General features: G+C 67.3%; 1 protein-coding gene across 1 annotated transcript; it reads right to left on the bottom strand.

The window, feature by feature from the left end:
• Positions 1 to 507: 507 nt before the first annotated feature.
• ARHGEF16 (Rho guanine nucleotide exchange factor 16) lies at positions 508 to 14,719 on the bottom strand. Its single transcript, XM_069477261.1, has 14 exons — positions 14,147 to 14,719; positions 11,972 to 12,017; positions 10,945 to 11,114; positions 9,593 to 9,649; positions 8,978 to 9,138; positions 6,577 to 6,729; positions 6,286 to 6,415; positions 5,095 to 5,169; positions 4,640 to 4,732; positions 3,028 to 3,179; positions 2,530 to 2,718; positions 1,693 to 1,766; positions 1,147 to 1,248; positions 508 to 647 (listed from the first exon to the last, which is right to left on the bottom strand). Exons 1-14 carry the CDS (start codon positions 14,717 to 14,719, stop codon positions 508 to 510), a joined length of 2,115 nt encoding a protein of 704 aa, XP_069333362.1.
• Between the last annotated feature and the right edge of the window lie 441 nt (positions 14,720 to 15,160).

Raw genomic sequence — 15,160 nt, 5'->3', positions numbered from 1 at the left:
CCAGGTGACAAACACTTTACTGTGTTTGAAAACCTCAAAGTCGAAATTTCCCCGCCAGCACTGCAGGGTCACCGCCCTCTGGCCGTCCCTCCCCTGGAACGTGGGGCACCCCTGGGCACTCGAGGCCCTTCTTGTCTCACACGGGGGTGGGAGGGACAGGAGGGGACCCGTGCTGTCCTTGCTGGTAGCAGTGGCTGTCCTTGTCACCATCATCCTGGGTGCCACTGCCCCACAGGTGTGAGGAGGGGTGTAGGGACCAGAGCTGGGGGAGGGGCTGGGCCCCTCCCAGGGACTTGGCACAGCCCCTCGAGCTTGCCTGGAGGCTGTCCCCACCGAGGACAAGTGATCTTCCCTCTGCCAAGTGTCCGGAACCCAGAGCTGCAGCCACGGGCTTGGGAAGGTGCAGGAGGCATTCAGGGCTCTTGGGACAGGCCCACCACGGTCCCTGGAGCCAGGCACGGCCACTTGCTGGCCACAGGCTGGTGTCTGCAGGCGGCCGGCTGAGCGCTACACGTCCGTCTCCACCCGCAGACGCTCCATCCTGCGCACGTTGCCCTCCACAGCCACGCGGCTGGTGATGCAGCGCGCACAGTCCTCGGGGAACCAGCCCGTCTCTCCGTCCCGAAGCCTCTCGCCGTGGAGCCACCCTGGACCCAGAGGGGCGGGGGCGGGGGAGGTCAAAGAAGGATGCGGGGCCTCCAACCCCCCTCCGAGCTGCTGTCCTGAGGACGCCAGGGCCCCACATCTCTTAGGACTGACCACCGCCTCTCCCGCCCCAGGGAGAAAATAGGCCGAAGAGGCCCCTTGCCCCGGGGTCACACGGGCACCCAGAGGAGCCGGCTGAGCCGCCCCCCCACCCCAGCCTCACGTGCCGAGGAAGCAGCTCCGCCACCCTGCGCAGGCAGAAGCCAGGGCCTCGGGGACCCCAGGAGCACAGAGACACCCCCTCGTCCTTGCCTAGGACACAGAGTGGCCAGGAACCCACTTTCGGTCCTGCGACCTGGGCACGTGAGTGTGTCCTTGAGGTCCCTGAGGGAGGGTGCAGAGGCCGCGAGCTCACGCCGGTCAGCCTGCCTCTCTGCTGCCCCGGTCCTCACCTGGGGCCCCCGCATGCGCCGGCCTGTGCCCAGCCCCGCCCGCGCTCACCGTCCTCCTGCTGCAGGACCAGGACCACGTCCGCCTGCTGCAGCGTGAGCTCGTCCGCCTGCTTCGCCAGGAAGGCCTTGGTGATCTCCACCTGGGGCAGGTCTGCGGGGGGGCAGGGGTGGGCGTCAGCAAGGCTGTTGGGGACGGCTGCGCCGGGTGCCCTCTGCAGCCCGCAGGGCTCCCAGTGTCCCCCAGGGCCGGACAGGTCTAAGTGGGGCCTGGGAGACCCCCAGGTGTCCCAACACAAGGCCAGGTGGCAGCTTCCCTTGGGCTAAAGCAGGGGCTAAAGCAGCTGTGCCTCCTTTTGGGGCCAGTGCCCAGCACTGGCAGAGGGGACAGGGCAGGGCCAGAGCTGGGGATGGTGGACAGCTTCCCCAGCTACTGGGTACAGCAGTGTCCTCTCCCCGCTGCAGGGCAGGCAAGGCCTCCTGAGAAGAGCCAGCCGCCAGGGCAGAGTTGCACAGGGCCACACGCGCAGGGCGGGTCCAGCATGATGGGCTCCCCCACCTGGGCGAGGCGCCCTGCAAGCCCTCACCGGGCACTTACCTCCCTTGTTTGGGGGGTCCTGCCCCTGTCTCTCCCCGTACGTGAGCGCGGTGATCCACCGGGCCCGGTCACTCCTGGGGGCCAGAGGGTGTGAGTGAGGCCCTGCGGCCAACCCTGCCAGCATGGTGGCCCTTCAGACACCACCCCCAGGAGCATGGCGAGAAGGTAGGTGGGTGGCCGGGCAGACTTTGCCCAGGCAGGCTGAGCCCGAGTCACGCCTGCCCTGGGTCACTGACTCAGGGGACAGCCACAGCCCAGACCCCAGATTGCCGGACCCTAGGCCACCCCGTTCCAAGCCCCGGCCAAGCTCCTGCCCCTTAGTCAGCTGTGGCTTCCTCATCTGGAAAGGGTGCCTGGCGCTGGCCACGGTCACAGGAGAGCTTGGAAGGAATGTGGAGACTGACCCAACCCTCCTTCCACCAGAGGCCCCCTCTGTCCCTGCTGTCCACCCACCTTGCCACCCTGTCCTCAGGATTCTCCTGCCTCAGGGCCTTTGCACGGCTCTGGCCCTGCTGGGCATGCCCCACGCCCCGGTCCCACCCGCTCCTCAGCAGCCCCTGGTGGCACCCTCCCCACAGGGCCCCTCCCCAGTCCTCACAGCCTTCATGACACACTGGCGTCCCGTCATTCAGCTGTTGGGGTGTGTCCCCCCACAGCAACGTGAGCTCTGCCAGGACAGGCTGTTTCTGTTTGTCCCTGGCTCTATCCCCGGTCCCTACAGTGCCTGGCCAGAAATAGTCATCGAATAGCGCGTGAGGCTGAGCAGACGGACCTCGTCCTCACGGAGCTCGCATGCACCTGGGCCCCGAGGAGCCGCCCTCCCAGGGAGCCCCTTACGCGGAGTCCGAGGACAGCAGGATCTGCTCCTGGCGGCCCTCGCTGTTGTGCAGCAGGGTCACTTGGAAGGGGTGGGGCACGGAGGAGCTGCGGTTGCCACCCCCGGGCAGGGACAGCTCTGAGGGCTCCATCTTCTTGACCCGGATGTGGTCCATCTGGGTGTAGTCCTGGACCACGTAGCTGTCCTCGCTGTGGGGACACGGGCAGTTGGTGGGACGCTCCCTGCCTTGGCGCCTGCCCGGCTCCCCTGCAGCAGCGGTGGGGGCCGGCCACAGACACACAGCCCGGGAACAGAGGCCACGGCCCTCGGGCCCTCCTTACAGCCTGGGCCGGGGACCCCGGGCAGCAGGGGCAGCCCCAGCAGGCTGAGCGCGAGTCCCTGGCTACCGCCCGGCTCTGGGCGTGGTGCCCAGTGGAGGCCGCGGCCCCCGCTGAGGTTGGAGGGGCTCAAGACCGGCTCCCCCTGCTCCCTACCCCACAGAGCAGGCCCCGTGCTACCTCTTTTTCTTGGTCACAACCAGGACATCGTTGAACAGGAACAGGTAGCACGTTGGCCGGCTGGCGAGTTTTCGAAAAAGTCCCGTTTCTTCCACCAAGAAGAGCTCGCCGCGCTTCAGCAGCCACCGGGAGGCAGAGATCAGCGGCAGGGACTGGCGGGACAGAGCGGGGTGAGCAGGGCCCGGGGGAAGGACGGACAGTGCCATGAGGACGGGTGACCAGCAGGCTGTCCCCGGTCAGGGCTGGACAGAGGAGGGGACGCGATGTGTCCAGCCCTTAAATAAAGGTGCTGTGCCAGGCCCTGGGCCAGACTCCGCCCAGGACAGCCTGGCCGGGACTCCAGCCATGCCCACGGCTGAAGGTTCCGACCACGGCGGGAAGAAAGGCCAGTCCTGGGGAAGCCGCCACGCGCTCGCCCCTACGTGCGGCAGGGGCATGGGAAGGGCCGGCCTGGTCAAGACGGCCACGTTCTGGCATCCGGGGGCCTTTCCCGACCCCAGTTCACAGACACAGCACCCCAGCCCGGCGCCACGCTGCTGGAGCGTGTGGGGGCAGGTCGGGAGGGGGCGGCCTGCTCCTTGGCCGCAGTGGAGGCCACCTCCGCAGATGGGCCACTCTCCCCACCCCTGCCTGTCCACAGCTTCCAGACCATGTGGGAGTAAGACCCACCCCCCCGGAGGGTGAGCTGGGCCTGGGATGGGGTTCTTGCTCTGGCAGGGGGTGTATTGTACCCCAAAGCTGAGAGTGACCTAGATGGGGTGTGGATCAGTGACGGCAGCAGGTGGTTACCACTGTAACACCTCCTCCATGAAGCCCACCCTGACCACCCAAGGAGGCTCCGCCCCTTGCGGGACCTCCTCACCCTTAGCTCTGTTGCTCTACGGCCTTGACCTAGGGTGGCCTGTAACGTGTCACCCAAATCAGGGCACCTTTGAAAGGGCAAAGGGCACTACAGGGACAGGGAACCAGGATAAGAGGCCCAAACATGGCCACCTGTGGGACAGGGTCCGTCTGTGGGATCTTGCAGGGTTCAGTGGGGGCAGAGGTCTGACCCTGCCTGCTTGGGAGGGGGTCTAGGGTGGCCCAGGCCTGGGCTGGAAATATTCTGCCCCTTCCCGAGAACCAGAGCCTCACGGGGACGGCTGAGCCCCGAGCAGCCCTGGAGGTGCCTTCCCGCCGCGGCCTCAGCAAGGCCCCGCCCAGCCCAGACGGCCAGCAAGGAGCCCTGGCCCAGGGCAAGGCCCTCTGCTTGGCCACTGGGGCCTGGGGCCTGGGGCCTGCCCTCTGCCTGGGCAGTTCTGGGGGTGTCATGGAGGCCAGAGAGACCCAGCTAGTGGGGGTGGGGGAAGGGGTGCACAAGGAATACTCCCAGATGGGGAAACTGAGGTCTGGAGAGACGAAAGGCATGTGCTCCAGGTGGCCCAGCCCCCAGGCCTCACCCGGGTGGGCCCCCCAAGGCCTCTGTCCAGCCCCCAGGCTTTAGAGTATGACCCCTGACCTCAGATGCAGGACGACAGAGACAGCTGGGAGGGAAGTGGTTGAGGGACCTGGCCGGCCGCTGGGGGAGTCGCCTGTTACCTGGGGACTGTGTGGCGCCGTCGGGGTCGCCTACCTTGACCTTGCCGAAGTCCAGCTGCGTGTGCAGCGTGTACATCTGCTCCGTGCGCTCCATCTTGTGGGCCCCCTGGTTGCACTGTCTCACCAGCTGCGGCGTGTGGGCACGCGTGTGAGCCCCAGGGCTGCGGGGCCCCTGGCACAGCCCCCCCGACCCCCCTGCCGAGCATGCCGGGTCCTATCTGCCCAGCATGCCGGGTCCTATCTGCCCAGCATGCCGGGTCCTATCTGCCCAGCCAGCCCTGCCCTTGTGGGTGGAGCTGGGTGGGTCCCTGTCCTAGCCATGCCACAGGCTCACTGGCTGTGGGAGCGCGCCACTGGCTCTGGGCCTCAGTTTCCCCATCAGTACCATGAAACGCTTAGGGTGGATAATCCGAGAACCTCCCTGCCCTGGGGTCTATGCTGAGCTCAGCCACCGGGACTGGGCACCCCCCTGCCCTGGGCGCCCCTCACCTTGCTGATGGCCTTTAGTGCGCGGCTGGCAGCCTGGTACCTCTCGGGGTGGCCCTGGGTCTTGAGGCAGAGTGTCTGGAGAGGACGGCAGGCGTGAGGCGCCAGGGCCCCTCCTGCATCCCCGGTGTAGTGGCCTGCACAGGGCAGGGGCTCCCACCAACACCAGGGCCCGGTGCCCCAGCGCTGGCCCCACCAGAGCGCACAGCCCTCGGATGGTCTCTGTGCCACCCTGGCTCTGCCAGGCTGGGCCAGGTTAAACGGGAATGGGAGCCGGCACTGTGACCCCACGCCGTTCCTGCCTCGGCTGTCTCTGTCCAGCTTGGGGGACGGTCAGTGGTGGTCCCTGGCAGCCCCTTTCTGCACATCCCAGGGGCCCCAGGGGGGGGTCCTAAGTTTCCATCTGGCTTGGGCAGCCGACCCACAGAGCACCTGCCACATGTAGCCCCTGGGGTGCTGAGCTCAGTCCTGCCGTGTGTGTGGCTGTGCGTGTACAGGTAGCAGGCACCTGTGTGTGCATGAGTGTGTGTGTGCACAACTGTGTTTATGAATCCGTGTGGGTATGGGCCTGTGTATGTGCATTGTGTGCACCCGTGTGTGTACACTTGTGTGTATGAGTCTGTGTGTGCACGTATGTGTATGTGCACTGTGCACAAGTATGCATGCATGTGCTGGCACGCATGCATGTGTGCATATGCACCGTATGCACATGTGTGTATATGCATGGGCCATGTGTATGCATGCATGTGTGTGCGCCTTTCACCCCCACATGCCCCCGGCCCTGTGGGCTGGCATCTCAGAGACACAGGCCACGCCTAGAGCCCCCCTGAGCCCCTTTCTCCATTCAAGAAACGGGGAGAGTGACAGGTGCCCGGCCCCTCAGGGTCACGTGCTCGGGAGGACTGGCGGGGCGGGTGGTGGTGGGGAGGCTCAGCAGGGGTCTGGGCGACTCTGGTTCCAGCTCATCTATGTGAGCGAAGCTCCTGGCCCAGCAGGTAAGTGAGCAAAGACTCACAAAGGGCTGGAACATCCCCGGCACAGTGCCGTGCAGGTCGTGATTACTAGGCTGTCTTATAGCCGTACCTGCTAAACGGCAAACACAGGCAAAGCGTGCGAGAGGCCTTCACGGGGAGCAGCGCTCCACCCGAAGGCAGGGGCTCCCCGAGGCGGGCCCCCTGTCCGGGCCACACTCACGTCCGTCAGGAGGGGCAGCCGGGTCACCCGCTGCATGGGCAGGATCAGGAAGGAGATCATGGGCAAGCCCCCGCACGCCGGCCGCTTCTCAATCTCCCTCAGGACCTCGCGGAAGGCGGCGTTGCTGCTTCTGCAACAGAGGACAGGGCTGTCCTGCAGGCCCCGCGTGGCCCGGCTGTGCGGAGACCGGGTGGAGCCCACGGAAGCCAGACTGCGCACGAACTGCTTCGGGAGAGCGAGTGCCGGGTCTTCTGGAGTCCAGACGCCCTGGGGCCCCGGGAGGCCACTCACGTCAGCCGCTGCAGCGTGCGCTGCTGGTAGACCTCGTTGGAGCAGTAGGCGACGTAGGGGTGGAAGTGCCGCTCGGCGTGCTCCACCAGGATGTCACTGATGTCGTCCACCAGCACCTGCGCTTTGTGCCGCTGCTCCAGGTCCTCAAAGAACCTGCAGGTGTGCAGGGGTGAGGGCGGGCCTGGGCCTGGTGGTCGGCCCCCATGTGTGCACACATGCACACACACACACACACACACACACACAAGCATGCGCACACACTGTAGGAACCCAGCCGAGCTCCGGGAGGCAGCATGTGGCAGGTACTCGGGGGCCAGTGTCCCCCGTGGTGTGACTGTAGGCCATGGTCCTGCCTAGGACGCCCCAGGACAGACAAGTTCCTCACATCTGAAATGACTGGGCGCTCACCCTGGCCTCGGCAGCACCTGGCCCTGTGCCCGTCCCCAGGGAAAGCTCAGGGACAGATGTCCAGCAGAGGGGAGGAGGCACACGTTTGCAGCCTCCTGGTCACGCAGAGGGGCTACTCTGGGGCTGGGTGACGAGGGTGGACCACCCCTCCAAAGACAGGTCCCAAATCGCAGGCACCTCTGTCGGCCAAGCTCCCTGCCCAGCTTCACGAACTGTCCGCTTTTGTGGAGTCCCACCCGTTCTGGGCGGGCAGTCGAGGCCCGTGTTCGGGAGAGGCCCGGGCTCTCGGCAGACTCCCCGGAGGTGACCGCCAGCCCCCGGCCTTCTCCACAACCCAGGCCTTGGCCCAGGGTGGAGAGGACGGAGTGAGGTGAGGCTCGGTCAGTGCTGGGCCAGGGCTGGCCAAGGTTCTGCCTCTACAGGCAGCCGGAGCCGCGGCAGCTGGGTCGGCTGGGCCACGACGGCTACTGGTGTGCGAGGCGGCGGGTGGAGCCCTGCCCGTTCTGCAGACCTGAGGGTACCCGACCTGCCTTGGCACAGCAGCCGGGAGGTCCTCCTCTCCCAAGAGCTCTGACTGGCTGAGGGGCCCTGGCCTGGCTTGGAGGTGGGGGGGGTCCCTCAGGCCCCTCTGCTCACTGGGCCCCGCCTGGCCCCTCCCCCCATGTAGGGGCTGTGCTTCCTGTAGGGGGACACCCAGAGAGCAGCTTGTCCTTGGGAGCCCTAGCAGATGGGACAGCATGTCAGGAACAGAGGTCTCCATGAGCAAGGACCCGGGGAGCGTGAGAGGAGCCGGCTGCCCAGACACGGCCACCCCACACACGCGCGCACAGGCACCTCAAATGGGTGACTGCGGGTTTCTGAGAGAAACCGGGGACAGCTGGCCACCAGCCTCGACCCAAATGCACCGATTCCCTGGGGAGGTCACTGGGGATGCCAGGACCGGCCAGGGCCAGCTGGAGGAAGAGCCGAGCGTCCCACCCTGGGGACAGCAGTGCTCAGTCTGAAGCCCTGCAGAGGTCAGAACCCACAGCCACTCGATGCAGAGGGGACCGTGCTGGGGGAGGGGCAGATCCCAGACCCCCCCAGCCAGTCACGGAAGCCTCGACAGGAAGCTGCCATCTCCGAGGACAAGACAACCCCCTCCCCCCATGGCCCTGAAACTTCCACGGGGGCCCCCGCAGCCAGCACCGGGCGAGGCGCAGCCATGGCGGGCCTGATGCTGACGTGAACGCGCCACCGCCGTCCCAGGCCAGCCCGCGAGCGGCACCGCAGGACCAGACCCCTCGCCAGCCCCGCCCAGGTCCACCCGGTTAGCAGGGCGGCTGAGGCTCAGCGGGCCGGTGACGCCTGGGGTCCTCCAGGGAACAGGGCCAGCACAGGTCTGAGCCCACACAGACGTGCACATGCACACACATGCCCACATACATGCACATGTGCACAGTCACACACATATACACGCACACAAGTGCATATGAGCACATGTACACACACGTGCACATGCGTACATACAACGTGCACAACCACACACACATGCACACACACACACACACACCCATGCAGGCCTGCAGGTGCACGCCTGTCCCCTCCTCCACCTCCAGGCTCTGCAACCAGAGCCCAGTCCAGCCACCAGACACCTCTGGGTGCAACATGACCTGGGGCTGCCTCCCAGCCCGTGAGCACCCTGTTGGTCACGTGGCCCTCTGTGCCCAGGTGTCCTGGCGGGATTGTGCCCGTCAGCAGGCAGGACCCCTTGTGACTGTCCAGGATGCCCACACCCCGGTGCTCAGGCCATCCCTGGGGCCAGCCCTCAGTGGCCTCAGGGGCCCTCGGCTGTCACCAGGTCTGAACCAGCGGCTACTCCAAACTCTCCCACCCACAGATGCAGACCACGGCCCTCCCAGAGCCCGTCCACACCACCACGGTGCTGAGTGGGACGAGGTGGCCTTCCCAGGTGCAGGGACCCGGGGTGGGAGGGCTGAGGTGCAGGCCTCACCTCTGACTGGCACCCAGGACGTCCCGGATGTTGGAGAAGAGGTGGTGGTGCTCCGTCTGGGTCATCGTGGCCCGCAGCTCTTTGGACTCCAGGAACTCGGCCACCAGGACACTCAGGCTGTGCTGGTAGGAGAACTCGGACGTGAGGATCTCGAAGATGGCCTGCGCAGAGGGGTCCATATGAGCTGTCGCCGTGGAAGAGGCTGGGCACAGCCATGATCTGGGTGGTGGGATGGGCGGGGCCACCAGCCCTGGACAGAAACCCTGGACAGGGCATCAGGACAGCCAGCCTGGGGACGTGAGCCCCATGGCCCTGGGTTTGCGCTTTGGCTCATCACTTATGGGCTTGTGCAACAGGGTGAGGATTCTCGTCCTTGTCTGAGAAGTGGGTAACGGTAGCCCCCCAACCCCGAGGCTGCCCTGAGGATTCACACGGTGACACCAAGCAGCTCAGACAATGCCCGGCACGAAGTAAAGACAGAGTTTCCAGACACCATGATGTATGTGGGCCCAGGCGTGGGCAGTGGGTGGGCAGTGTCACCATGGCTGTGGCCCCTCCCCCAGGCTGTTGTGTGGCCCCGCCGTGGGCGGGACAGCACCTGCCCGGTGCCCTCACCTCCTGCCGCTTGCGCTCCTCAGCGGGCAGCGTGTCCAGCATGCCTGACTCCACCACCTGAGGGGGACACAGGCCAGGCTTGCGGCTGCACGTCCTGGAAGCCTGGGCCAGGTGCCCCTCCGGTCCTCCGCCCTCGGGCCCAGAGCCCACGTGGAGGACAGACGGGCCCAGAGGGGGTGGGCACAGGCAGAGCCACCCCGTCCCAGAACACGTGAGGCTCAGTGAAGTCAGGCCACGGAGCTGGCTCGTCCTGCTGGGAGGCGTCACCTTCATCTTCCTCTCCCTGGAAACCTCCCAGGGGCAGCCCAGGAAGGAGCGTCCAGAGGGAAAGGCCAGAGGGTGGGGAGGGGCTGGAGAGGCACAGAGCCCACCTCCACCTGCCAGGGCTGGAGGGCCAGCGTGGAGGGCGGCCCCTGCCACAGTCCCACCTGGGCCAGGTGAGTCGTGTCCTGCCTGAGAAGGTGCCAGCAACACTGTGCCAGCCTGGTGGCACTGCCCGAGCTCCCCCTTGGGGCCCATGGCCAACAGCTGCTGAGGCTGCAGTTGGGCTCACTGGGCACAGCACAGCCACACCATGTCCCCGTGGAGCAAGCCAGGATGGGCGGGGCTGCCACACTGCCCGGAGCACCCTCTCTGCAGGGCCCAGGGTCCCCTCCTCACTAGGCTGGGAAGAGGCCACAGTGGCACTGGGCCAGGGGGCCGACCCCACTGCCTCCTCCCAGGCATGGGCAGGGGGGTCAGACTGGGGCAGTGGCACCCGGTGCAGTGTCCTGGACTCCACCCCACCTGCCCGGGAGTAAACTTCCAGATCTTTCCAGCTGCAGGGAGGCAGCCCCCCTGCCCTACCCCACGGGGGCCAGCCCTGCTGGACTCTTGTGGCACGTAGCCGCGTGGGCGTGGTGGGCGGTCACAGGGCCACACCCTATTACCCGGGGATGGCAAACAAGGGGCCCCATCGTCCCGCAGATGAAGAAAAGCCAGGCCCCCCCACACCCGCGGCTCACTGGGGTCACGAGTCTGTTCACCCACAGCCAGCTGGGCCCTCCCCCGCGCATGGGCCGCTGCCGGGGCCACACCCTCCACGGATAGCCCTGCAGCCCTGCAGGGCACGACAGACCCGCCTCAAATGTGGGAAGTGAGGGGGTGGCTTGGCCCTGGCCCCTCCCGGCTGCCTCCTCCCTCGGACCCTCCAGCCTTCCAGGGGGCAGGGCCTTGTGCCCACAGCTGCCTGCAGGTCAGTCTGAGCAGAGACGTCCCTCACAGGGTGATGGCTCTGGCCGGGGGAGGAATGACCAGGACTCCTGGGGCCCCACCTGCCGTTCGTGGGCCAACCTCATGCCGCCCGGCCCTACCTCTGGGAGCTGGCTCCAGGTGACCTGGGCGGGCCGGTAGCTCTTGACCACGATGGTGGTGTCCACCTTCCGGGTCGCCTCCGGGCTGGAAGGGTCCTCGAGCACATCGTCATCGGACTCGTGGCTGGTGTTCAGGCCCCGCTCCCGGATCTCCTGGTAGAACCGGGGGTCTGGGGAGAGGACAGTCACCGTCAGACCAGGGTCAAACCAGCCCCCACAGGGGCCAGCTGTGCCCGGCCGGGGGAGGGAGGCTTTGGGCAGGGCCGTGCCCAGGCTGGGCTGGAGGGCACTGGTGCCGGCCACAAGCCCTCCTACGCGGCACGCCCCACCTGGGACGGGCTGGTCCCCAGCTTAGGGCAACCTCACCCTGGACTGCGGCATTGCTGGCCCCTCCCGGGGTGGCTTTTCCCCGAGAGTTTTGCAGAGGAGGCCGGATCCCCACTCCCAGGCCCACGGCCATGTACACTGCTCCCGGGGACTGGCTTCCCCTTCCTGGCTCGGTCCCCCGAGTCTCAGAGCCTCTCAGCAAAGGCCAGGCCGGAGCTGGGCATTCGAGGCCCCGACTCCTTCACACCTGCTGGGCGCCGCAGCCTGGCCAGCAGGCCCCTCAGCTCCCTGTGGGGTGCCCTGTGTCCCCCGTCAGCAGGCCGGATGTGCCACCATTCCCCATCCCCGCCTGACCCCCGTGTGGGTCCCCTCCAACAGCGAGGACTCTGGGGGAGCAGGGGTGTGGGCGCCTGATCTGGCCTTGGTCCCACTGGCACTCGACCGGGTGCTCAGGGTGGGTGTCGGGGCTCTGTCTGTCCCCTGCTTTGGGGTCACACAAAAGGGAGTCCCAGGGAACTTTCTAGGCCTCTCTAGATCTATCAGAGCTGCACAGTCAGACCAGCCGTGGGGAGCTCAGGACCTGTACACAGGTCCTCGGAGCCACCAAACCGAGGCCCACCCACCTGACCCCCAAGGACGCCCGGTGAGCCCAGCTCCGGCCAGCCAGGCCCAGCCCTCGCCCTCTGCTGAAGCCACTCACCGTCCTTGAAGGAGCCCTTCTGTGCGCGTTTCCGCCCCAGCGACTTCTGTGCAAACGAGACAAAACAGCTGTAGTCGGCGGGTGGGGGTGGGGGGCAGGTGTGGGCCTACTGCGTGCAAGTCTGCCGTCTGGGACCCAGCTCCGTGTGCAAAGCCACGCCTGACAGAGGGGTTATGCTGGGCATACAGAAGGTGTTCAATAAACGCCAGCTCCACAAGGGCTGCCAAATGGAGGCCAGCGAGGTGGGGTGGGGGCCCAGAGCAGGCAGGCAGGGCAGGTCCAGGAGGGCTGCCTGGAGGAGGAGGAAGGGTGGAGCTTGTCGTCAGGAGAGTGGGCTGTGGTCCTGGAGGCCTCGGTGGGCCCAAGGGAAGCCCAAGGCTGGGCAGGTGCGGCTGGGTGAGGGTCAAGCAGGGACACGGGACTATACGCAGGCCCCTCGGGGGCCACAACCTGGAGTAGCAGAAGAGCAGGGCCCTGGACCCAGCAGCTGAGGACAACGGCGGAGGCGACCAGCCCCTGACCGCAGGTGCCCGGCTCAACGCACCCCCCCCCCGCCCCTGCCTTGGCCAGGACACACCATGTTCCCCAACCTCACACGTGCCGGGTTCCCGGAAAGCAGGGGTTGGTTTCCCAGAACCGGTTGGGACCTGACAACTCCCCTTGCTGGTCGAGAGTGTGGGGCGCTCCCAGCTGCACCTGGCGGGCGCCCTGACCCCGCACCTCGCCCCGCACCCCACACCCCGCCCCGCTGCCTCCCAGTCTGGCCGCCTCCAGGTCTGGCCGGAGCTTTTGCCTTGGCCCCTCCTAAGTCCCCCGCCCTCCCCCAGCCCCGCCCCTCATGTCTCCGCTCTCACCCCCCTTGCTCCAGGCCCCTCCCAAGCCCCAAGGCCACGGGGAGCCCCCTCCTCTGTGCTCCCACCACCCCTGAGCTGGCCCAGCCCAGCCCTCAGCAGCCCACTGCCCTGGGAGCACCCCGAGGACAGGGACCGAGCCCACTGGGCTCACCCCGGCACCAGGCGCCAGGCGAGCAGCAGAAGTGTCTGCTGGATGCCGGATAAACAGTGAGAGAGGAGGGAGTGAATGAACGAAGGGAGCCCTGCAGGCCTGGCCCTGGGTGGGCGCAGAGTGGTGGGGCCGTTGGCCCAGCCTCTAGGGTGTGGGGACCCGTAGCAGACGTCCCGAGGTGATTCTGGGGTCTGGGCATCTCAGGGGGCCGTGGCAGGGGACAGCTGTGACCAAGGAGACATGGGGCCACCTCAGCCACCACCGGCCTCCAGTGTAAGCTCGTGGTCCCACCCCACAGCATGCGGGGTGGCCATCGTCCTGACGGGCGGTCTCAGCTTCTCCTGAGGCCGGGCTGCAGCTCAGTGTGGGCGGGAGCCCAGGCAGAGGCGGCAGCCGGGAGGGCACCGGGGGAAGAGGCCCCCAGTGACACGCCCTTCCACGGACACTGCCTGGCACTTGGGTAGTGGCGTTCTGTTCCCTCCAGACCACTAGAGGAGGACTGTCACCTCCACTCGCACATGGGAAAGCCCAGGGTCCCAGGGTTCGGGACCTTGCCTGGGGTCACCAGCGGTGAGTGCCCCCAGCCCTTTACCGAGGCAGCGGCGAGCCTGGGCTGCTTCCCAGACGGCTGCACGAGAGATACCCCGGGCCAGAGCTGCTTCTGGTCTGCATTCCTGAGAAGGCCCCACGGGAAGGCCTGGCCAGCTGGCATCCCGAGCCCCGGCCCCTGCCAAGCCCAGGTAGAGACCAAGCAGGGGGCACCCAGGTGCCGGGCGGCTCTCCCTAAACAGGGCCTCCCCGCTGCGGCTGCCAGCAACAGCGGCCTGGCCCCCACCAGGAGGGCACCAGGGGGAAGAGGCCCCCAGTGACACGCCCTTCCGTGGACACTGCCCGGCACTGAGGTAGCCGAGTTGTCCCAGCACTTTGGGAGGCTGAGGCGGGAGGATGGCTTGTGGCCGGGAGTTGGAGGCTGCAGTGAGCTGACGAAGCCACTGCACTCCAGCCTGGGTGAGAGTGAGACCTCATGTCAAAAACAAAACAAACCAAAAACAGCTGCACACAGAAGGTACTAAGTGGCCCCTGCCGGGGTGCAGAAGGTGACAGTGACGGAGATGGTCGTGACACCCTGGCCTACCAGCCCCTCCCCGCCATCCAGACGGTGGCCCCTACCTTATTTTTGGCTGGGCGCCGGGCAGGAGGCTGGCTGGGCTCCTCGGCCAGAGCCTGGAGCTTGGGGCTCAGCGGGGCGGAGTCCCCCTGGCCGCCGGGCCTGCCCAGGCCCCTCATGGCCGCCCGGTAGGATTGGTTCCGCAGGTTCCGCCTCAGCATCCCCCCGGGGCCCGTGTCCACGTCCATGTCGTCCAGGGAGAAGCTGGGGGCCGTGAGGAGCTGGGGGCCCCGCCGGGCGGCCTCCTTGCTGAGCACGGCTGCACCGAAGCTCTGGTGACGGGCTGGGGTGTTCGCCCTGCTGGCCACGGCCAGGCTCCTGGGGATCAGCTGCTGGGTGCCCATCTTGAGGGCCGCGGGGCTCTGGGTGCTCAGGACGATGGCCCGTGGCTCCTCCTCCCCTGGGGCTGCCAGGGCCTCGGGCTGGAAGGCAGCGCGGTCCCTGGCCCGCAGGGAAGCCCGCAGCACGGGGAGCCCGGAGGCCGGGTTCCCGTTGGCGTCGAGCCGGAGCTCCGCGTGGAAGCGGTACTCCAGCAGCTTTTCCTCCAGGGAGCTGTCCGAGTGCCGCTGGGCCATGCTGGGGCCGCAGGGTCCTGGGGGAGGACAGAGCAGGGGTCTCGAGAGGGCCTCTCTCCCCATCCCTCCCGGCTGTCCGCCCCGCCTGCTCCTCAGCACCCGCCGGGCCAGAGCCCCGGTGTGCAGAGGACGGTGACGCAGCCGGGCGCAGAGCGGGTCAGCAGCACAGGCCCGGTCACCAGGAGCCTGCCCAGGGAGGGCGGGGGACGGCCCCCCACCTGCCCCGAGGAAGGGCTCGTCTGAGGCCCGAGGCACCCATCGGGATCGGGCAGGTGCTGGTTCTGGAGCTCTTGGGGACGGGGGGAGCACGCCCCAGAAAGTCCCTGAGCTGGGGCTGAGCGTGGCGGTTCGGGTACGCGGCCCTGGAGCCCCACAGACCTGGGCTGGGGTCCGGGCTCACACCAGGCACTTCCCCGTGGTCAGAGGACAGTAACGCCGCCC

The sequence above is a fragment of the Eulemur rufifrons genome, chromosome 8, assembly GCF_041146395.1.
Source record: "Eulemur rufifrons isolate Redbay chromosome 8, OSU_ERuf_1, whole genome shotgun sequence".
Taxonomy (NCBI): domain Eukaryota; kingdom Metazoa; phylum Chordata; class Mammalia; order Primates; family Lemuridae; genus Eulemur; species Eulemur rufifrons.
This window is presented reverse-complemented; position numbering and strand designations above follow the sequence as displayed.